Source organism: Phasianus colchicus, chromosome 3 (genome assembly GCF_987193195.1).
Source record: "Phasianus colchicus chromosome 3, bPhaCol1.hap1.1, whole genome shotgun sequence".
Lineage (NCBI taxonomy): Eukaryota > Metazoa > Chordata > Aves > Galliformes > Phasianidae > Phasianus > Phasianus colchicus.
The window spans coordinates 72766286-72789552 of record NC_143438.1 but is presented as its reverse complement, the minus strand read 5'-3'; the positions used below and the strand labels follow the sequence as shown (position 1 = coordinate 72789552).

Below are 23267 nucleotides of genomic sequence, written 5' to 3'. Positions count from 1 at the left end.
CTTCCCTGGGCAGCCTTTGCCAATGCCTCACAGCTCTTTCTGAGAAAAGATTTGTCTTAATATCCAACCTGAACCTCCTCTAGCACAATTTAAGGCCTTTGTGAATGGAACAGGAGATGAGAGGCTGAAACTGATCCACACGGGGATACCACTGTCCTCTGTCACCCACTGAAAGATGAAGCCTTCTCCAAGTACATCAACTGGAAAAGGGAAGTCAGGCAGGTGTGCCCTCCCTAGTGGGTAACATAGACAGGCTAGTAACAAAGGACAAAGAGAAGACTGAGGTATTCAACAGCTTTTTTCTGCCTTGGTCTTCACCAGTGACTCCTCTACACAGAGCCTCGGGTGGATGGTTCCGAAGGTGGGATCTGGGGAAGCACTGCTTCTCCTGCTGTAAGCAAGGATCAGGTTTGTGACTGCCTGTGGAACCTGAACATCCACAAGTCTGTGGGTCCCAATGAGATGCATGCCAGAGTCCTGAGGGAATTGGTTGATGTTGCTGCCAAGCCACTCTCAGCGATACTTGAAAAGTTGTGGTGGTCAGATGAAGCCCCTGGAGAAAAGGTGATTTAGCACCTATTTTTAAGAAGGGTAGAAAGGATGACCCAGGGAGCTGCTGACCTGTTAGCTTCACCTCTGCACCAGGGAAGATCATGGAGTAGATCCTCCTGGAAGCTATGCTAGGGTACATGGAAAACAGGGAGGTGATGTGGGATAACGAGCATGGCTTCACCAGGGGCAAGTCCTACCTGATCAACCCTGTTGCTTTTTATGATGATGTAACTGTGTCACAGACAAGGGAAGAGCCACCAATGTAACCTATCTGGACTTCAGTAGGGTCTTTGACATGGTTGCCCACAACATCTGTCTCTCCAAATTGGAAATATAAGGATTTGACAGGATAACTGCTTGATGGATGAGGAACTGGTTGTGAGATCTACCCAGAGAGTGGTGGTCAACAGCTCAGTGTCCAGATGGAGACTGGTGACAAGTGGTGTCCCTTAAGAGTCAGTACTGGGACTGGTACTCTTTAATACCTTCATCAATGATATCAGCAGTAGGATTGAGTGCACCTTCTCAACAAACAAGTTTCTCTTGTTTTAACCAAACAAGGAAAACAGCATGACAGGAATGTGATCAGCCACTCAGCAATTTTAAGAAATGCAAAACCAAAAAATTGAGGGCCTTAAACTCTGGGTATTCATGGCAGGACTGTGCCAAACCATTAACTGATACAAATTGCAATCTCCTCATGCAGGTGTAAGCATGCAACGCACACCTGGGCACACAAACACACAGCAAACACATTTTTCCGTAACTCTGTGGAGTTGCTCATTACATGGAAGTTTAAGTATATGTAGTGGCCAGTGCTATCTTACCCTGGCATTGGGCTTTGCAGACATCAAATCCCTCCAGGGAGAGAACTGATGGTTCAGTGCTGGTGCTCCAGGTGAAGTACAGCAGTATATTTTTAAGTCAGCAGTAGGTATGCAATACTCTGGTTATTTGGCATGGAGTTTCAGCCCTCGTACACAAGCAGAGGCATGCAAGGAGCATCCACAGCCATCTCCATAACTGAGGTCATGCTCCAGTGACAAACACTAACACTTGAAAGCTGTGCTGCTGAGTTGCAGGATTGTGCCATTAACCAGTTGCTGCAGCTTTCCTTGGAAATTTTTTCTGGAGATGTGTTGGAAGTAGATAGTTGGACACACAAGAAGCAAGCGATGATCATTATGGAGGCCCAAAACAGGTACAATTTTGCAGAAAGTAAGCTGTGAGACAAAAGTGACCGTGGCTCAGGACAAATGGACACACCTGAGAGAAGGAAAAGGTCTGAAACAATCTCACACCTCAGGGCAGACGTAGCACACCTCTACATATGCCCTAACAAGCAGAGAGGAGCCCAGGAGATCAACGCTGTTTGTACATTGTTTATTTTAGGACAGTTCCAGCTGCCTTTTTTTTACACATGCGAGGGCAAACCATAAGCTTAAGCCTTCCAGAAGGCAAATATTTCCCTCTGAAATAGGCTTCAACTCAAAACCAGCATGAGAACCTCACTCCAAGCCTCTGCGTGATGCCTGTTCTGCCCTGATCTAACCAGCATCACTGTGTCGGTGAGCAATGAGGAACACAAACTGCTTGCCTGCTTCATCGCTTGGAAAGCCAAACATACGTGACAAGAATCAGACAGAAAAACACAAAGCTGGTAGGAAGTACTGTGCTCCACATGCTTTTGCACAGCCAAAGCACAAATCACAGAGCAGCCAGGGAGCTATGACTGTACTCTTAACAAAAACTGCAGTGTGAAGCTCTACTTTGCCCCACACATGTTTACCTATCTTCAGTCAACATGAGTTTTAAATCAACAGTCAAGGCATTGGTCATGAAATCTCATTGGGAAAGGTGGGTAAATTGAAGAAACCCAGGAAAACAAACCAAACACCAGAATATATTAAAAGGGTGGGAGTAGTGTCACCTCACTTCTGTTTCCTTTTTATAAAGCACAGTATGTTTTCATTTTTAGGGATTAAGAAATGCGGATAACATTCTTGGATTTACTACAGAAACACATTTTTTTAAGCAAATCCCATGATAATTTTGTGGTTACAGCATGGGAACCAAAGATCTGGAATTTTACTCTAGTTCTTTGTCTTCAGCTTCCTGAGGAAATGTAGACAAGGCACTTACCCTTTGTCCTCATTTCTAATCTTTAGCACAAACTTGCTGACCACCCCATCAACAGTGCCACGTTCTATGCACTGTTTGAAAGAAAATGCTTTGATTTTGAAGTGGTGCAAGAAGAAAAGCGGACAGTGGGAATGATCATCACTGCAAAGCACAATGGATCTGAATAAATGACATGTGCTGCCTAAACCTGAAGCCAACAAGTGAAACTTCTTCAGTCTGAATGATATTCTGGGATATCTGAATGATATTCTGTTTAGAGAACGGCACCAGGAAATTGCAATTCAGCCCTACGTAATGCATCTGGCTTCTCCTCCCCGTTCTCAGTCCTGATATTTCAACTGCGTTCACAATGTGGGCAACACCTCAGTGCTGTTAGCAGTCAAGGTAACTGGTACAAGCCAGGTGCCCTGCTTGTACCAATTTGGGACTGAAAGGCTTTTCCAAGCCTAAAATAAATAAAGAAATAAATAAATACATGCTTATTGACAACAGGCTTTTAATAGAAAGAAGGGTAATTCTTTGCATATGGTATGAAGTTCTGAACACCTACTGAACCATTCTGAACTCTGAGCCACATAAAGAGACAAAGCACTTGTAATCAGCACGTAGTGGCTTCCCTTTCCCAAAGTGCTCGCACGGATGAGGGATAGGCTCATCTGATCAGGCAGATGAGCTTGTGGCTGCATCGCAATGGGCTAAAGAGCAGGTGAGCTTGCAGAATCAGAGCCTGTGGACTTGGAGCAGCACTGCTCCTGGGAGCAAGGACCGAACAGCGGTCACCCTGTCCTGACCCACAGCCCTGCACAAAAGGCAGAGGGTATAGGATGAGAGCCAGAGGAACCCTGCCCAGAGCTTCAGCCCAGAGACCTTCTGGAGGAGCAGCGCTGCCTTCAAACAGGAAAGGCACAAATTGGTACCCTGTGCGTTTGGTAGCGACCAAAATAGAAGTCTTTCTCTTCCTTATTCTCTGAAGACTACAGCTATCATTTCATGTTTTAATTAAAAGCCTCCTCAAAGCTACTCATTTGACTTGATTTTGCTTTGGTTGTCCAGAGGCAAGTTTGACAACATGGGCACTTTGCAGGCCCACATGTATGGCACACGTAATTAAAGTTAACAGAAGTTACAAAGGCTTTAAAACTGAGCCAGGCTGGCTAAAGTTAGTGGCCCAAAATTAGAAGCAACATCTGAAAACGCAGATACATTTGTGCATTTGTGTTACAGCATCACCTAGAGGCTGCGATGCAGATTAACACCCGTCGTGCACACGGTTCAGATGCTCTCGTGTATGCAGATACACAGTAAGAACCCAGTGCCACAGAGGCCAGGATCCATCAGGCTCTGATTATTTTGGTGGGATCTATCTACCAGATGAACTCTACGTATATTACGTACTCACAGGCATTTAATGCATTTTTTTTTTTTTAAGCAAGAACCGCCAATGAACTGAATTAGAGGGTACAATAACTGCAGAACGTATTTTGGATCACATCCATTGGAATGCTACTGCTATAAATTCCCCTCCTCGAAAAATAAATAAAAAATAAATTAAACTATCCAGTTATTCCATGATCATCTGTAAGCTGAGAGCCACAAAAACTATGAAAATTAAACCCATGTGTATGCTTAGTATAGTCTGGCACTTACATCGTTGCTGATTATAGGAATTCAATGTTTACATTTTACATTCTTTCCCAGACTTTTTTTTCTTCCCTGAAGTAAAAGCTCACTTGGTCTTACCATAAAACAAATCAGACCACTGAGAGCAGCAGGACTGCATCTTTGTGAGACAGGCAAAGTCCAAACATGAGACAGCAATTCCAGCTTGAGAGATGCTAGAATCAAATGAAGATATCACCCAAATGAAAGATGTAGGAAGGAGCTGGAAATAAAATTTGATACCAAACATTTTGATGTTTGGTATCAAATTAACCATACAATAAACCTGAAAGCTGATTATCTTCATGCTTCCATTAGTAAGCCCTGTTGGACCCAGATGGGCTGAGAAATGTGAAAGACATAGCAGTAACTCCAAAAGGAACTGGGAGCAGGCAGATCTGGTGCCAAGTAAAACCTGACCTGGTTACTGTCCCACCCTGACTCTGCCTAGAAACCGTGCAGATGACTCACAGCAGGTATACTCTACCTACTGCCACTGTACCAGGATAGTCATAGAAACATACAATGACCTGGGTTGAAAAGGACCACAGTGATCATTGAGTTTCAACCCCCCTGCTATGTGCAGGGTCACCAACCACCAGACCAGGCTGCCCAGAGCCACATCCAGCCTGGCCTTGAATGCCTCCAGGGATGGGGCATCCACAACCTCCTTGGGCAGCCTGTTCCAGTGTGTCACCACCCTGTGTGTGAAAAACTCCCTCCTAATATCTAATCTAAACCTCCCCTTAGTTTAAAACCATTCCCCTTGTCCTATCACTACCCATCCTTGTAAACAGTTGTAACAGTCCTAGTCCTCAGTAGGGATTCCTTCTCAGATCTTCCTCCACACAAACACAGCTTACACTTCTGAACATCAGCTGGTTTGAGAGTCACAGAACTCCAGAACAGGCTGCCCACAAGGACTGTGGAGTCTCTCTGGAGATATTCAAAACCTGCCTGGACACTTTCCTGTGCAACCTACTGTAGGGCACTTGCTTTAGAAGGGGAGACCAGACTATGAGAGTCCCTTCCAACTCCTATGATTCTGTGGTTCTTGAGCCCATTTTGCAACTCAGTTCTCCCATCCAACAGTAAAACAAATTCCTAAAGAGTAACTAAACTTGAGACAAGACTCATCCTGTAAAATACAGAAGTTTCAGAAGACATTCAACCATTCATACTATCAGATCTGCTGCATGGAAATAATAAATCACAGTAAAACCTTAGTGTCTGCAATAGGCTGCTGAGGAACTGCTTCAGCTGTCAGCAGGAAAATGCATACAATAGTGTAGTAACTTCTAAAGGTAGCATGTAATTTTTTCCTATGCCTCGCAGGTACAGACAAGCACACACACAGGGTGACACGGGTTGATTTACTGAGTTATTGCAAAATACAATACTTTGCAATCAATACAGAGCAATTCTATTCAAAACTATTAAATACATGGTAACACTTGTGTCCTCTTGTGATAACATGGTAAAAAATATTAAAAGTTTTAACAGCTGGAACATCAAATTATCATCTTCACAGAAGAGTAACAGAAGCACTGGTCAAAATCACACTCCAGAAAGTTAATTAGGTGCTGTATATAATCTATACAGCAACTTTAGCACTTGAATCAAGTACTCCAGGCTAGCACTGGCTCACTTCATGCCTGCATCTTAAAACTCTTCATTTTCATTTAGTCCACCACATAAAGTTCATGCCAAGACCCTCTGCTTATGCCATGCTGCCCCAAATTAGCCTCCCTTCAATGGCTGACAGCACCAATGGACAGCCTCCAGAAGGCCAATTCAGATCTCTCATTAGCAGCAGGGGAGATCACCAGAGGACAGAGAAAGAAAAACATCAGAAGCAAGAAAGTAAGAATGAGAAAGTGAGACAGAACGAGTAGTTGAAAACAGAGCAGTGCATCTGTGACTATTTCAAAATACTCTTCAAGCAGCAGAATTCATACATGAATGCTTGTTGCTAAACAGCTCGGTGACTTGCCATTGTAGGTATCACACACTCCAAATTCAGCAATAGCATACTAAATGATAAAACTGGAATCACTTTAAGTTTACAATGGTGATCAAAAGCACCTTTCCAACATGAGCTAGCACAAAGCTCATGCCCAAAGATGACGGGGCTGAAAATACAGCTGTCAGTCAGCAGAGGACTTGTGAGAACACGTGAATTCCAGCCAGAACTGTTGACAGAGGACAGGAAATGTCATTTTCCAAGCAGTTTGAAGAGTTGACTTAAGTTTATGCTCACCGTAGCCCTCTCTTTTTTAAGGAGCAAAGAAAACTCAGCCAACCAAACGGAAAAATCACAGGAAATATTTAAAAGGTGTTGTTACACAACATTTCTTCTAGGCCAGTGCTGTTGTAACAGCATACAGAATCAGCTTCCACCAGTACAACACTTTGTATTTGCCTTCTCAATAATTTTTAGGGTGCAGTTCAGCAGTGCAAGCACCAGGTCTGCATTTGCAAAATGTGTGCTCATCCCCACAGGCAACTAGATAATGTACTTCAGCATCTGCGTGCACATGCAAGGCCTTGTACACACAGTTGCAAGTATAAAACAGGCTCTCATCTTTCAAAACCACAGTAATTAACGTGTCCAAGCCATCAGACTTCCAACATCTTGCTTTGGTATTGAATCGACAGAAAATTTACAATGCCACTCTTCAGTCTTACACAGACTGACTTATTAATCAAAACAATAAAAAAGTAACAAGTCTGAAGATCCAAAGAAATCTACAAATACATTCATCAATATGCAGCACACCACAAATAAAGACAATACACAGAAGTGAATGACAACCAAGTACTTTCAGGAAAGCTTTAAAGTCTTTCTATCATTTTTCTCATGTAACATTTAATGTTACCGTATCAATGATTAAATAGCAGCTTCTAAGTTACCTCTGAAGTTGTCCACTTGCTTTGATTGAAAAAGGGAGGGGAACAAAGGGCCTCTGAGGAATTCAGCAGCAACACAGTTAAGTGCATTGAAAATGTCGATTTGTGGCACATAGGAATTCATGGCTTACACAGGATACTTTTTTCCTATTTACAGTATCATACACTTGTATAAAGTCTTTGCTGCGTTTTCTTCAGTTTTTACTCTGTGGCAAATCACAGTAACTTAATCACAGAACAAGAAAACCCCAGTCTTTTTTGCAGATTGCTGACTAGTGGGTATTAGCTTACTTAAGCTACCTACTTCTACAGAGTCCCAAAATCTAATTGGCACAAAACCATTTTGATAATTTAATACAGGAACAGATTGTTCTTGATTGTTTACCTCTTGACTTAATGTCTGTTCACACATGGTGCATTATCCACTTTGCTAGACATCAGAATTAATGTTTCAAAACAAACAAAAACAAACAAAAAAACCCAACACCTGCATGAAAGAGTCCTTTTGCTGTTGGGTGTCTGACTGCATGACAGAAAATACCAAATCAATCTGGTATATCACAGTAATACCATGCTACCTCTCAGATGCCAAAGACTACAGAGTCTTTGCAAATAACTGCCTATGGAAGCAGTAAGCAACTCAACTTCAGCAGAAAACCTGCCTTATCATCAGGCCTGGTAGTACATCAGAGCCTCCAAAGCAGTTTCTGCTATCAGTCTGAAGAAGCTGGGATTTCTTGGTTCCAGCTGAGGCAGAGGCAAATTAAAGGAGAGTGGAAAGAAACACTGAACACAAAATGACACAGCTAAAAGAATGACATGAAAATGCAAAATTAAGTACTGCAGTAAAAACAACTAAATGACATAACTGAGTGTAAGAGGCATGGCCCTCCCTCTCTATTTTGCAGTAGGTTTTTATGCATTTAACAGAGCTTGAAGAAATAAGATTATGTAACAGTCAAGCAAAAGGACAATACAGAACTAAAAAGTCATATCTGAATGTCAATTTCACATCCTTTACAAGAAATCTGGACCCATTTCTTAGCTGGTAAAACACTCTCACCAAGTATGGAGAGCCTTTAAATAAAAGCAAGCAGCTGGATACGAGTACAGAAATTTAAAATATTTATGGACTTCCTTATAGAAAAGTTGTGAGACTGAGAAAGACTGGCAGTTGCTTTTAGTCAAAGGATTGCATATTCTTTTAGACAACAACAAAAACACAGTGAAATAAAACAATTCCATCGACCATGCAAACTGATTATCAGCTTACTATCCTTTGTGTTTATGTCCTCAACTAAGATATTAAAAACTTGCAACACCTGAACACAAAACAGGATGTACCTGCTATGACAAGACTATATTCTTTCCAGCATACTCGTCATTAGCTTTTGTTGCCACATGCTGAAGAAACTAGATTTAAATCAGTGAATGGCAAGTATCAACAGGCAATCATTTGCACAATACTGGCGGCTCCGTCATGACCATCCTTATCTTCAACAACTTTTTTAAAATTTAAAATCAATCTTCCATTTGGAGACTCAGAGCTAAATCTGAATTTCTTTGTCATCTCATGGTAGAATATCTTCAGACATCATTCTTATTTCTTGCCAATTCCATTTGTTACTTTTGATCTGGAGTGTCGATTCCTCCTTCGAGATGAATGGCTTTCACTACTGACTGGATGTTTTGGTGGGCTGTTGTCAGCACCTGCTGAGAAATACACACTTTTTGACTATTTGACATTAGTAAGTTATTGCCCAAAAGACAACAAAGCTTTCTAGAGCTGGTGAGAAGTAATATGGAATAACTCAAGCTAATATAAACTGGCTGGTACTTGTACTCCATCTAGTGGCCTAATGAAAAAAAATTAAAGATTTCTGTAAAATTCCTCATCCTACAAGAAATTTTAGAACTTTTCTATAACAAAATATAGCAGGGCAACATCATCTATTTTAAATGACATCAGCAGTACAGATCTCCACTGATATTGCTGGCAGGCATTACTATCAGAAACTGTGAACTACAAAGTCACAGATTCTTTGAGAGAACATTTCCTGTTTCCAGTCTTTCATATGACAGCCCATGTGTGACTCTGAAAGAGCAAAGGAAGACAAGAGGGACTGGAATATGAAAGAGGCTGAAGCTTGCAGTTAATGAAGAAATGGATAAAGTTAGAAAATATATAATTGCCTGGCTACATTTGTCCAGCAATGTGAGTGAGGCTTTTTGACTGCAAGCAATTTAACTCCATATAAAAATCCATAAATTCACAAAACTGTGAATAAATTAATATCAGCATCTAGAAAAGTTGCATAATAGCACATATAAAAAGAATCTCTGATGTGGGTGCTTTTCAATTAATGATATGTATGTTGCATAGGTATTTTAATGTTACGAGTACATCTGGAACATAAGCTTTGACAAGTAACTTCCAGATATGAAGTTTGATTTTTTTTTTCAATATGCAAGCCCACAATAACAAGTAAAACAAGGAGGTAAGTAACTTAAATGGGCTGTATGGTAAGAAAAAGATGTCAGAGAAATGGGTTGTCTTTGTTTAGTACAGAGGAAGCCTGTTTATGACAAGATCATAAGCTCCAGGCCAAGCTTTTGACTGACAGAAATAACAGCATAATCCATATACACATGTTTAAAACCAAACATGCAATGTTCAAGTAGAAAACTCATTCAGAACAGTTATTAAATACATAATGTCCTAAAACTACAAGAATGATGTATAATAGCAGCCCAAAAATGTAACTACTTCATGAAAAAATAAATACATTTGCAAGAGTTGGAAGAAAAAAGGCAGTAAAGCCAAATAGCTTTGCAGATGATTTATCTGTATAGCTCCTGCAGGCTCATTAAGGAAGTCCAGTTGTCTCCAAGTTTCTCAAGTTTCACTTCCTAATGCTAAGCATTAATGCTACCATTTTGAGAATATATGTGCAAAAGTGCCAATACCTTTACTGAATTTAGAATGAAGCCAGGAAGCATCTGGACTATATGGGCTGTCTTCACTTTCTGATAAGGTCTGTGAAAAACAAGAGGTAAACGCGTCATTAGGATGCTGATTCTTGAAATCAGTGCTTCCCCAGTTCACAGTCACAAATTTATACCATGGCAGACATCCTGACAAATCCTGATACAGCCTGTACTTAAGACATTTCCCTTCCCAGTTAAGAGGCACAATGTAGATGATACAGTAATAACTCACTACTTGCCAGGTAATCTGTTGTGAAATCAAGTGTTCTTGATATTCTCCTAGCATACTATCTACCACATACAGTGGGAATGTTAATGAACTACTCTGCTTATCCCTGAATTCTTTGACAAAATCACAGCTTAATTTTGAGAGCCTAAGAGGACATCATTCTTAAGAAGCCACAGTAAAATCTGGGATCTACTGAAGGCTCACTGAATTCAGAGTTCTTTCTATTGACTTCAGTTAGACTCTAGACCATCTGCCTCTCCCCCTTGTATGCCAGCTCTGGTAAAGAATTCTAACATCTAATTAGGTATAAAACAAATACAGGTTGTCCAGTAAAAGTACCTTTTCTCGGTGGCCATAGTATTCTGCGTACCAAACCATGCCATATAAACACAGGAAAGTTGTAAAGGCCTAAAACAAGGAAAGAGAAAAATAAAAAAAAATTTGTTTTTCCAAATTCTTTGCTAGTTCAAGATATTAAAGTGCGTTTAAAAACTGTTTGGATGTGATACTCAGGGACATGATTTAGCAGAGCGTTGTTAGAGTTAGGGTAGTATGGTAAGGTTGTGGTTGGATTTGATGATCTTTAAGGTCTTTTCCAGCCTGAGCAATTCTATGATCTTTGAGCTCCTGGACATTCCACAGCTGGAGACTTTCATGACCATGAGACCATAAAAATGCATACATAGAGATAACTCACATACATGACCTGGTACAGACACCATAATCAGGCAGTTGACAGACACTCGTAGGTATGTACCAGGAGCAATGAGCCTAGGAGAAAAGAATTCTCCTTTTCCTTTACTCCATACTTCATGCTGCCTTTCACATTTGGTTCTGCGGTGTTCTGATATGGGCTTCTCCTCTGAAGTCTTTGGAATAAAATCATGCTAAATAACAGAAAATCAATTCCAGCTCCCTACCACCCGTTCAAAGCCGCATTCCCATTTAGAAGAAAGAAGTGTTTATTGGTTATTTTTCAGTGGCAGTTAATGTTTGACATAAGATTTACAAGTATGGAACAACTAGCATACATTTTATAATGGGCATCTCATGCTGCATTTGCACTAATCACAATGAAAAGGAGTTTGCCTGATAAGGCAGGGTTTATGCAGTTGTAAGACTTCAGCGTGAAACACGTATTACTCATCAGTGTTAGTCATTAACTCCTGCTCCTCTCCAAAGGGCACCATTGGAAGCATCTCCAAAATTATCTTCAATTGAACTGCCATTTTCTCTCATGAAGATAAGCTCTTAAACTAGAGTTGGTCTCATTGTTAAGTACCAGTACAGTGGCTACGTTGTGTTCTTTTGAGAACTGAGAAAAAAGTTACTCTAGCCCCTCCAAAACGTGTTCTAAATGACTTTGAATTTGCTTTTCCTAGGATGTGCATAAAGTTCTTTACTAGCATTTCCCCACAGTGATCCCCTGCTGCCAATTTAGGTACTTTTGATGCTTTCACCATGCCTTACATTTCACAAAAGAAGTCTCACTTACCACACAGAGAAGCCAAAACACGACATACAGTATTTGTGTTTTGGAGAAAAGATCCTGTCCAAATTTTATGCACACAATAGCTTCAAGGAAAGCAATAACCCTGTGGGTAAAGGAAAGAGAGAGGGGGAAATTATTAAAAAAAAATAGTAATAATAATAATAAAAATATTTCACTCGTTCACAACCCAGACTCAGGACTGCCTGCTCTAAAACAGCCACATTCTGGTTAGCACACAGCTCCCCTATGACAGTATTAAATGGAAGACTCTGGGAAATCTGTTTTTTATTCTTTACTTTTCTTCGGCATAAGCAGCCTACAAAAAGTGATCCTCTAGCAGCACAGAATTCCACAACTCTCTGCTTGTAGAAGGAGCAAGCAGGAGTGTATGCCAATAGCAGAGAGTTTCTATTTATACCAACCATTATGCCTCAGCTCTCACCAGATAAAAGAGTCTTTCCCATACTGAACAACCAATAGATTCTGTTTTGTGAAGTAAAACTGTTTCAAATATTTCTTGACAGGACACAAATTTGCTAAGTTCTAATTAGACTACTTTGCTCACTTCAAATGGATTTTAATGAGAAAAATAACATTGGTGAGTATTAGATGTTCTCTGAGAACCTGCATATTTATTCTGGTTTTAGTGTAAAGCCAGGTCCACACTACAATACCAGAGGATTTATGAAGAAAACTGCAATATTTACTTTCCTATCTGGCATTATAAGAATCAAAACAAGTGTCTCCAGGTCTCTTCCATCACCAGACATTCACATTTTTGAGGCTCAGAGATATGGAGTCCTATCTACCATGTGGCATGGAACGAGGGGGCTATGGATCCAGGCTGAGCAGATGCCAAGAACAGCCAGTAGACCCCAGGTCCTCCATGAAAGAGGAGGAAAATAACACCCAGCCAACAAAAGCTGCAAGTTGCTGAGGTGCATATTGGTAAAAACTAGAGAATTGTGTTACTTTGTTACTTTGTTTGGTCACCAGCTTTTTTTTTTTTTTTTTTTTTTTTTTTTTTTTTTTTCTTCTTCTTCTTCTTTCTTAGCTTTATACTGCTCTTACTGATACAGCCACAGTAGTGGAAAAAGAAAGAGAGCACCACCAAGACACAAACACAGAAGGGTATGACATACTTGAAGGCATAAACAAAACAGGAGGCTATGTTCAAGGACTCGAAAAATGATACAGCTGTTTCTGCTGTATTTATATATTATTTCCTTGATTCTTACTAAGAACACTTGGCCTAAATGCATTATACAATTGGTCAATTATATATATAATATCAATACAAGAAATAGGAGATTAGAACACAAAGAATGCTAACAGAGGAAGGCGTAGTACTCCTTTAAAGGGTGATGACAATACTCACATCACTGATTCCTGGGCTGAAGAACTGAATATCTTAGTTTGTATTCAATAGAAACAATCTTTTAACATCCAAAAATATACTGTATTTTTACAGGATTTACCTTAATAAAAATGGTGCCATTTCCAGTAGACACATTGCACTGGAATTGCTCATGCCTTATATTACTTACTGTCCATCTCCACCAAGTGATGCTGTACAGTATTGTTAAGCTACAGAGCACTGTTTAACGTGAATGCAAAGCACTGCTTTTAATTAATTCCATACTTAGGCATGTGAAAATTCAATCTGTGACTTTGGAACCATCTCTTGACTATCACAGGTACAAATATTCTGTGCGTGTGCTTTTAATCATTTCAAAAATGATATTCAGTGTAGTTAAATTACTAGATGAGTGCTGTTTTCCCTGCAAGCATCTTGATGTTGCTCTTTTTGCTAGCAGACTACAGCAACAAGCAGTATGAAGAGTACTTGCTCTGTGCACACTTCACACAATTAGATCAGACTGTCAACAAATATTTAATAACAGTTCCTATGATGCAATATTTGACTTTGTTTTCTGACATATTGCACTAATTTGCTCAGGGAGAGCTTTAAGCCACGGCTGATACTCTTACTCCTTAATACTCCTTAATGATTTTCCAGAGAGAGAAAGTAAACATTCAGAATCTTGTTTCCCTTTATCTTACAAAGGATTAACTTCACATCCATTCATATTTCTTTCTTAATAGCACAGAACTTTTAAACTCTTCTTTCCAAATCATTAAGTAGTTTAAACCTGTAGTTGAGAACTGACATGTCTGTACGTACTGAAATGATTTGTTCCATATTTCAGTAAAATGTCTGCGTTTAAATTCAAATATCTGAATGCCAGTTCAGCTGCTCTTTAACTACTAAGATGCTTATGTACAAACAGAGCAAGTTTATTTGGTTCTAATTGTAAATTAAGTAGCCATACTAACTGTATGATTGATGAGTTATCTTCAGTCCTAAAGCACCACCCATACAAGAACCAGGACAGATTACACTGATTGCCACAAAAAAAATGCTACTGGGGATTATGTATGTTACAATCTCTCTTTATCAATCATAACGCATCTTCCAAGGAGGAGGATCCTCTGCAGGCAAGTAGAGGCATACAGAAATATTACAAACTCCTATAGAGCAGCAATAAAGCTAAACAAGAACAGAACATTACCACCTTTTGAAAATCCAGTGGAAGTTATGACCATGAGCTGAACACAGTAATAGATCCTTTGAGGAAGATGATAAGAAATCAGAATTTAGGTTCATCCAAACTCAAGGAGACACATGTCACATTCTCCATTGTACATTTAGAACAAGATTAGAAATCCCTTTAATTGAATTTCAGCATCTTCTGCTCTCATCTCAATTAACTACTGCAAAAGGGGTATTGCTTAAGGTGGTACATCTGAAAACCAAGCTGCTGACTCAACAATTTCTGGAACACTGAGTCTAACAGCAAAGGTGAGAAAGTTTGCCAAAGCACTGTCTCTAAATAAGATTTGAACATTTTATGGATCACTGAAGTGCTATTCTAATTTAAAACAGCAACAGCTTCTTCTATTAAGCACAAAAACGGTTCAGAGAACTGAAGACACAGCAATCTTGATAACAATAATAAAACAGCTGTTTTAATTTCCAATCATTGCAATCAGGAAAGAGTTTCTTGACTAGTTTCTTAAAATATTTTTTTATTTTATTTTTCACAAGACTTGGTTTAGGATTTCTTATGCTTGCCAACCTGTAGGTTTTCAAATCATAGACCAAACCAGACTCTACTATGTTGCTTATTTACAAGAAGCTGTTACAGTGCAACAACAGCATACGTTTCTGGTTTCAAGAACGGTTGGCTCTGGTCAAGCCATCTAGAGAAGGAAACTCTCACCAGAAGCAATCTTGCCAACTCTTCATTTAAAGGTCTCCAAGAGACAGCAAAAGAAATCACAGACAGGGTAACCATTGTTCAGCGTATTCTTCTTTCCCTTCTTTGAGAACAGCACGGGCATTTTGACAACTGTGGCTTCTTTGACCATCCCTTATCGCAATTACTCAAACTGAGGCAACGTCCACCTTGACAGCCAGGTAAGTGTTACTCTAATGACAGGAAGGCAGTAGGTACAAAAGCTTTATCCTTCTCATCTATCTGAGAACGTGAACAGCAAGATCAATGCTACTCTGAAAGAGGCTAGCTATATCCAGCACTTTCCAGTTTTTCCTTCTGTTTTTCTCCTTACGCTTTCCATCACTTCCCATTTCAATATCTCTAAATCCAGAATTTTCTTTTCCTCTGAACTAGCATGAAGAAAATCTCTCTGTACTCTTCTTTATACTACAAAGAACAGAGGACAGACACTGGCTTTACCAAAAACCTGTTTCTGTGCTGGAATCATGCTTAACACCTGTCCAATTTTAAGGTTAGATTGCAGCAAGAACACTTACCCAAACACCCAGCACTGAGTTCCCACCCTCTTGCACTGTGTATCTGTGAGGTACGCATAGTATTGCCTGACAAGAAAAACATAAGAAAATTCTTCAGCGATGTTAAAAGTTCCCAGAACATTTACATTTAGAAGAGTAGTTTATGTTACAAGTGGATTTGTACAGAAAATGAAGTGCTGATACTTGAATTCACATGCAATCAACCTGGATATCTACCAGATGGCTTCAATTCCTGCAGCAGAGATTATCATACAGATCAAATGGCTTGAAACAACACAGAAAACAATTCTGAGAGCAAGGACTGGGAAATTACCTGAACTAGGTGAGTAAGCTACAAATCTACCTCCTGCTTCTCCACTGAATCTCCAGCTCCTTTGGGCAACATACAATAAATAGCCTCAGAAGAATTAGAAAATCCCTTACTTTTTTCACAGTTTCTTTTTCATTTGCTAACAATTGCATTTCCTTGACAGTTGTGTGTTTGAGTCTTGTAAGTAACTGAACGTGGCTATGCCACATCCTGGGCAAGTTCTCTAAGCATGTTTTCCTCTCAAGAACAGATTAGAATTTCTCACTATTTTTGAAAATAGTCTGCAGACCATTCTGCTCTGCTTTCTTTAAGCTCCTAAATTTTAAAAAGAATTCAGTGGCGAATCCCCCCCAAAATAAGAACAAAGTTCCTTTCCTCAGTCTCTGATTTTCACTGACAGATAGGGAAGCCAAGCATTATTAATCCAACAATCTTAGGGTTGTTTAAGAAAAACAGACTTCTACAGACTGTGAAGCATAGTAAAATAACTCAAAAAAATCACTTCTGCAGGAGCTTATAGGATGTCTGACGTGATTTAATCAGCAGTGCAAAATCGCTGCATATAACTTCTGAGATTACCAGCTATAAAAACCACTGTATTTTATGAATAAATAAAACAATGCATGTCTGTTATGTAATTGTCAAAAGGTAACAACACTTTACTCATGAATATAAAAATGTTTTACCCTATCTTCAAAACTGCGTGAATTTTATCTTCAGCTATGTCATAGGAAAAAAATTATGAGGACAAAGTGAATGCATGACTAAAAGGAGATTAATGTTTCTACACTTGTTAACAGTGCATATATGCTGTTATGTCATTCAGAATAAGGTAACTTTCTACCTTTTTCTCTAACATGCTAACGTTTCCTGTAGATAAGCAAAACAAGGAGCTCAGTTAGAAAAATCAACAGCTCTATTTTCCCTCATCTGTGCTTTTACGAGCATTTGCCTCAACAGTTCAGCTACTTTTACACAGGGTCCTCAAGGATAGCATACGCAGATTCTGTACAAACAAAAGATGTAACAGAGATTCTGCATCCTTATGGAAACTCAATAGCTTACTGGGCAGAAAAGACATTTCATTGAAAAATGATGACCACTTTACTTTTCATGGTAGCAAAAGCACGTACTTTTTTGAAATGTACTGCTGTTATTCACAAATTACACACAGTTCTTAGGCACCTATAAATTAGACTACTCTTAAGGTAAGAAGAAATACCATGGCAACAGAATTACCTTACAGTGGGTGCTGTAATGATTCCTATGAAGAGAATTCTCCCCCAGCTTAAAGGGTGACTCGCTTGGAACACAAAGATATGTTTCAAAAAGAATGTGTTCAACTCAGTCAGCTAAAACAAAAACAAAAAGTCAGTCAACAGTTTTCAATTTGCATAACTTCTAATGATTTACCACAAAAAAAAACTGCATAGATTAATATGTTAACTAAAACAGAGAAGAAAAACTGTTTATGCTTCACTGTAAGCACGCTTGTTAGGCTGAGAATTTACAGAACCTAGGACAAATAAGGAATGTGCAAATAAAACACAGAATTCTCCTCTAGACACCTCTAAGAAAGTATCTGGTCTCTTTCCTAAAACTTGTTAAGGGATCAGACACTAAGGTGCACTGCAGATGTCTTCTGGAACCTTTCATATTCTAAATCAGATAAGAATTTGTAAGAGAGACAGAAGATATCATAGCTATATATATATATTTTTAAAATACACTAAACACTTCTTATCGCATTTTAAAAACTAAATGTGAAAGATTAAAAAAGTGGTTTTAGTGAGATCTGTCAGCATTTGCGTGACTACATGCTCAAGCACCTGGGTCATGTTAAAGAGTCTTGCTGGATCACAGCCAGAATTCTGGGTGCCACAGAGCCATCTAATAGTCAATGCAGAAGAAAAAAAAATAAAAAAGCCCACAAAAATGGCAGTTTTAAAAACTGTATCAGTTGCAGAGAGAAATCTGATACCCAGTACAACAACCTATAACTTTTTTTTTCCTAGAGATTCTGTAATTACACTCCTGAACTATCATGTAACTCTTGTGAACAATGCCCTGATCCGTTCTGTATGATCAATTCATTTAATTGTGCGTTTCAATGATGGACGTACATTGCATTAGAATATCTTCTAGCCAAACACAGCCAGTAAGTAACTGAGCTGATGGCAGCTTTGATTTCACAGAACTTATTTCTTACCTGCCAAATGATCATGAAAAGATAGATTCCAGCCACTCTTTGAAATGAAGACTTTGGGTCAAACCAGCGGACATAAGTCCAGCTGGCTGGGGTGAACTGTAATACAGCCCTTTTGATTTTCCCTGTGGTCGTGTGAATATCCCTAGAAAAAGAGAATGGCTGGAGTTAAAACAAGGAAGATGCAAGGAAGAGAAACAAAAAAAAGCAATAGCCACTCTACTATGAAAAGCTGCCCTTCTTAATCTTGTGTCTAAAAGCAAAATTCATCCGTCATTCTCTCCACGAGGGAAAGAGAAACAATCATGATGGTTCTGAAAATGCCCTGGAAAATCTAGAGGATATTTATCCTTATAGTGTACTCCCCCATCCAATACCTCTTTTTTTTCCAGAGCTCACAGATATCTATCCTTCAAAGAGATCAGATTTGTTATTCATTATGCACATAAGAGGCTGGCTCCACAGGTTTGGACACAGTGCACTTACAGCACACACAGCCCTTCCTGGTCTCATATTTGAAGCATGAGAATCTTCTGGAAAGAAGTGCAATAGCACTGTTACAAGCTAGCAGATTTTTAGATTCCTTTTTGAAAGGGGATGTAAATGGAGGTTCATCTAACAGATGTTATGGTTTTTGGTTTTGTTAACATGAATTCACTTGAGTAACAGCACCAAAACAGGAAATCTTAAGGAAAAAATAGTTCTGCCAAAGATATTCTACTGTTTTAATTCTCAGTGGACTCTAAACTCATTATTCTTTCCAAATGTGGGAAAACTGAATTGAAACTAAAGGCTGGATGGCTCTCAGAACAATGTACATATTTGTGAGGGAAGAAAGCAGGACAGAAGTCCTTACAGGGAAAGAAATTGGAAGTCAGGGCTCGAGCTCCTTTTCCTTCTCCAATATCAACTCAAGGCACTGACCTTTGGCAAACCATTTCATTTAAACTAGTTTCATCTATGCTATTGGTAATGTACAGATAACCATGCTTGCCACTTACTGCCAGGGAAGGTGAAGGAAGGGCAAAAACTATGGAAGAAAGCAAACCTGGGAGAGATAAGAATTGAAACTTACCTGGCCATGAGCTGCCACATGCAAACATGTCTTAATTTTGCAATCTGATTTATTTTAGAAGGTCAATAGCAGGGTAAGGCAATTCACAGCGTAAGTACAATCAGCCTGATCTCTCTTCTGCACAGATAACTAATGCTGCCAGACCAATGTCTCATCAAGATGAGCACCAGTGTACTGTTTATTATAAACACTGTATAAGGAGAAAACAATTTCAACCAGCTTTGTTCACTGTCTCCTTCAAAGTTTTATTGGTATAAACAATAAACTGAATATGTAAATAACTATTTCTTTTTTAAACTCAGGCTTAATGTAACTTAGATTGCAAAGGAAAATTATATATATGTAATCATATTTTAAGAATATATGCTCTATAGCAACATTAATTAGATAGATTTTTAATGCTTAAATTTACAGCACTGTTAGCACATGCGGATTGCATGTTATTTCTATACTACATGCATACGTAAAGACAGTTTGCTTTCCAAAGAACTGAATTTAATAATTAACAATGTTTAATCAAGCTTTAGTTTAGACCTACTTGAAGCTGGCCCAGTGATAGGTCCTCATCTCCAAGAAACGACAAACTACCATTCCCAACCAGATGCCACCCCCGTTACAAAGCAGGATGTCCAAAATGACTTGATCCCACCAGCATTCAGCAAAGTTAGGCAGAAGATGCATGAAGAAGAGCTACAGAATACAGCAAAAAGATTTTGGGTGAGGAACAGCACAGAAGTCATATAAATTCATTTTGAAGAACACATTAAAAAAAGATCAGCTTTTTCATATTTGTCATACCTACAAGCCACAATCACTGAATATTGATGGGAGTCCTTTCATTAACTTTAGAGGGCCATGAGTAAGTCTAGACCACAGAGTTCCTTCTCCCCGTTCCCTGTTGGGGCTATGCTGTATACAAGACTGTGTCAGATATAAGGATAGTGTTCAGCTTTCAGCCTCAAAGAGGATACACAGAATATTCACAGAAATGAAATGAAGCAAGCAAAATGACTATTTGGTGTTGTTTTCTGGAATAAAGAGGGTGCTTCCTGCTTAAAAAAGAAAAGAACGTTTTTCTTTTCTGCTATTTGAAGTAGTATGCTTCTAAACAAGCAGTAAGTTGCAGTAAGTGGAATGGATCTGTTTTTAAATAACTGTCAACAGTAGGGCACTTTGGAATTTAAGACTTAAAACTTGTTCTAATGTAAACTTTTCAAAATTCTTTCTTTCACTTATTATTTTTAGGAAATTTAATGACCATAAGAAGATTTAGAGTTTGCCAATAACTCAGACGCTACAAGCTTTGCTGTAATACTTGATCCAGAACAGCTCAAGCCAATTGAGAGGATATTTAGGTCCCTCTTCCTAGTTAGTCTCTGATAAGCACTAACTGTGAAGATACTATTAAGATACTGGAAAATAGGGCAGAAACAAGTCAACATCATATAAAAAAGCTGCTGGGATTGGGATATATCAAAACATACTTAGGCTTCCCCTGGAAAGCATATGAATGATTTACTTCTTTAGCAATTGGCTTCCCTCTGAATTTAATCTACAGCTTAACTGAAGACCACAATGAGGCACCAGTAAGGCAATTAAAGGTATTTGCAGATACATTTGGTAACTTTAAGCTTTTGGTAATGTGAAGGAGGACAACTGTCTAGACAGCCAGTTAAGGCAAGATAAGCATAACGTACTGTGAGCTAGCAATGGATTCACCTCTACCCATTCTCATTTGAAAGAAAGTAATTGAATTATTTAGTCCATGAGGGGAAAAATAAAAAAATAATAGCAACCCAAAAATTAGAGACTGAAAATATCTAGTTGTGGACTGAAAATCAAGACATCCGTATGTCAAGCAGTCCCCTTGGTATACACACAGAAATGCTTAACAAAGCACATAAGCTAAGTAACTTGTTAACTGACAAAACTTGTGCCACATTTATGGGAGAGTTAACAAATATGCACGATTTATGCATCTGTGAAAGATTACTGGTATAATTTTGTAGTAGAGTATCTTTGGTTGATAAATGTAGAAATAAGATTTCCCCTCCCAAAAATCAGATGCGTGAAAAAGAACATGAAGAATGTTTTCTGTATACAGCAAGAATGAATAGAGGTCAATTTATAAAAATTACAGTGATCAGTGTTGAGTGACCCTTCCTTTGAAAATCCTTGTGAAGTGTATCAAAGTAGCTTGGTTTTCCTTGTAAAAGCTACACGAATTTCAACATGTAGAAAAGAAATTTGGAGTTTTCCTGCAGGAACCAAGCTATACAAGATTGCTCGTTATCTTGCTACAACAGCTTCCCTTTCATGTTTCAAGTAGATTTAACACGAAAGGGGCACTAGGCCATGAATCTCCATGTGCAATAAACCATCCAAAGACACCAGAAGTTATAGATAGTGAGGCAGTGAAAAACAGACCACAGGTGTTAGCCAGCCAGTTTCTGAAGTGCTTGCTGTTTTCCCAGAACAAGAGATCAAGGACTGCCTGAATCCCAACTTTAATCTGATAGACAGTAGCATGAGCCAAGTGTCCCATTTCAGGATGGGGAGCCAGCTGAAAACCATTAAAGCTAATAGGAGATGCACGGCTAAATCCCCATGTAACTGCCCTGATAACTTCTACAGGTTTCTAGTGACTTGTCTGAATTAACTAATTCATTAAAAATCCATTTGGTGGTGATAACCCTTCTATATGTTGAACCTTACCCAGCATATTGTCTGATACAATGATCTGCCTTTCAACAACAGGGAATACTAGACAACCCATGTGGTGTCAAATTGAAGACAATGGTTGTGTGGCTGAACAATAAGAGCGTGTGAAACAAACCCAAATTTAAACTTCTTTTCCAGAGGAAAAAATAAGGAAAATAACTAGCAAAGCTATTCTTTGTGGCGGGGTACTTGTGAAATTCTGATCTTAAACAGCTTCAGAATGACTTGAAAAACATTTCTTTGAAAACGAACTCAAGATATCAACATTTCCAAACCTAAAGTTTAATGTTAGTCAATCAGATTCTTATCTACATCTCTGAATTATAAATGCCCTCTATAGAAAACAGATTTTAAAGATTAAATTCAGGTATTACATACATCTATATTTAGTGCTTTAACCTGTGACATTTTAAACTACATTGTCTCCTAAGCTGATTAAACCTAGGCTTTTCGATTTTTGCTCTGAATCATCCAGTCAAAGAACATAACAAAATAAAACTCACTTTTGATAGGAACACATCCCTATATTTTAGATGATGTGTTCTACCAATCAACCTGTAGGTTACATGCAAATTAGATAATACTTGAAGAAACAAGAAACAATCAATTTGAATTCTCAAAACAAATTCAACAATCCAAGCAACAGTCTAATGATTGACTCAAGTATCAGAATGCTTTTACACCAAAATAGGATTTTAAAGTGTCAAAAGCCAACCAACTTAAGCACGTGCTTGGGAGAACTGCTGAAAAGCTGGATAACAAACAAACAAAATAGTATGTGGTACCTCAAACCATGGTACATGGTTCTATTAATAGGTGTGAACTAGTTTAGATCCTGGTCTAGAATAACTACATTTTTATGTCAGTGAATATGAATAATCAAGGCTTTGGAGTATGATGAAAGAAAACAAGTGGCTACACCCTCAAGTCACATGATAGAAAATATCTACTGCATTACATCCTGCCATTCCATACAGACTTCTCCTCATGGGTCTCTCACTTTACCTGGGAGTCCCTGCAACTCCTTTCTGCTGCACAGTATTCACATCTGTACAAAATGTTCAAATATTGTTATATTTCGAGCTAGGGGATCAAGACAGTAGATATTGCAAGGTGAAAAGGGTAATATATGTTCTAAATCAGAC

At 38.8% G+C, this 23267-nt stretch overlaps 1 protein-coding gene across 2 annotated transcripts in view; it reads right to left on the bottom strand.

Moving 5' to 3' along the window:
* Positions 1-5712: 5712 nt before the first annotated feature.
* The window catches only part of PTDSS1 (phosphatidylserine synthase 1), a 30012-nt gene continuing 12457 nt past the window's right edge, over positions 5713-23267 (bottom strand). The window contains exons 6-13 of one of the 2 annotated variants that reach the window (XM_031591034.2): positions 19940-20091; positions 18330-18471; positions 17360-17472; positions 15811-15876; positions 11976-12075; positions 10820-10888; positions 10231-10300; positions 5713-8976 (exon numbers count right to left, since the gene is read on the bottom strand). In XM_031591034.2, the coding sequence (XP_031446894.1) occupies positions 8864-8976; positions 10231-10300; positions 10820-10888; positions 11976-12075; positions 15811-15876; positions 17360-17472; positions 18330-18471; positions 19940-20091 (825 nt within the window). In that variant the 3' untranslated portion in view covers positions 5713-8863. The remainder of the gene's footprint in view (positions 8977-10230; positions 10301-10819; positions 10889-11975; positions 12076-15810; positions 15877-17359; positions 17473-18329; positions 18472-19939; positions 20092-23267) is intronic. The other variant, XM_031591035.2, reaches the window with a different exon arrangement.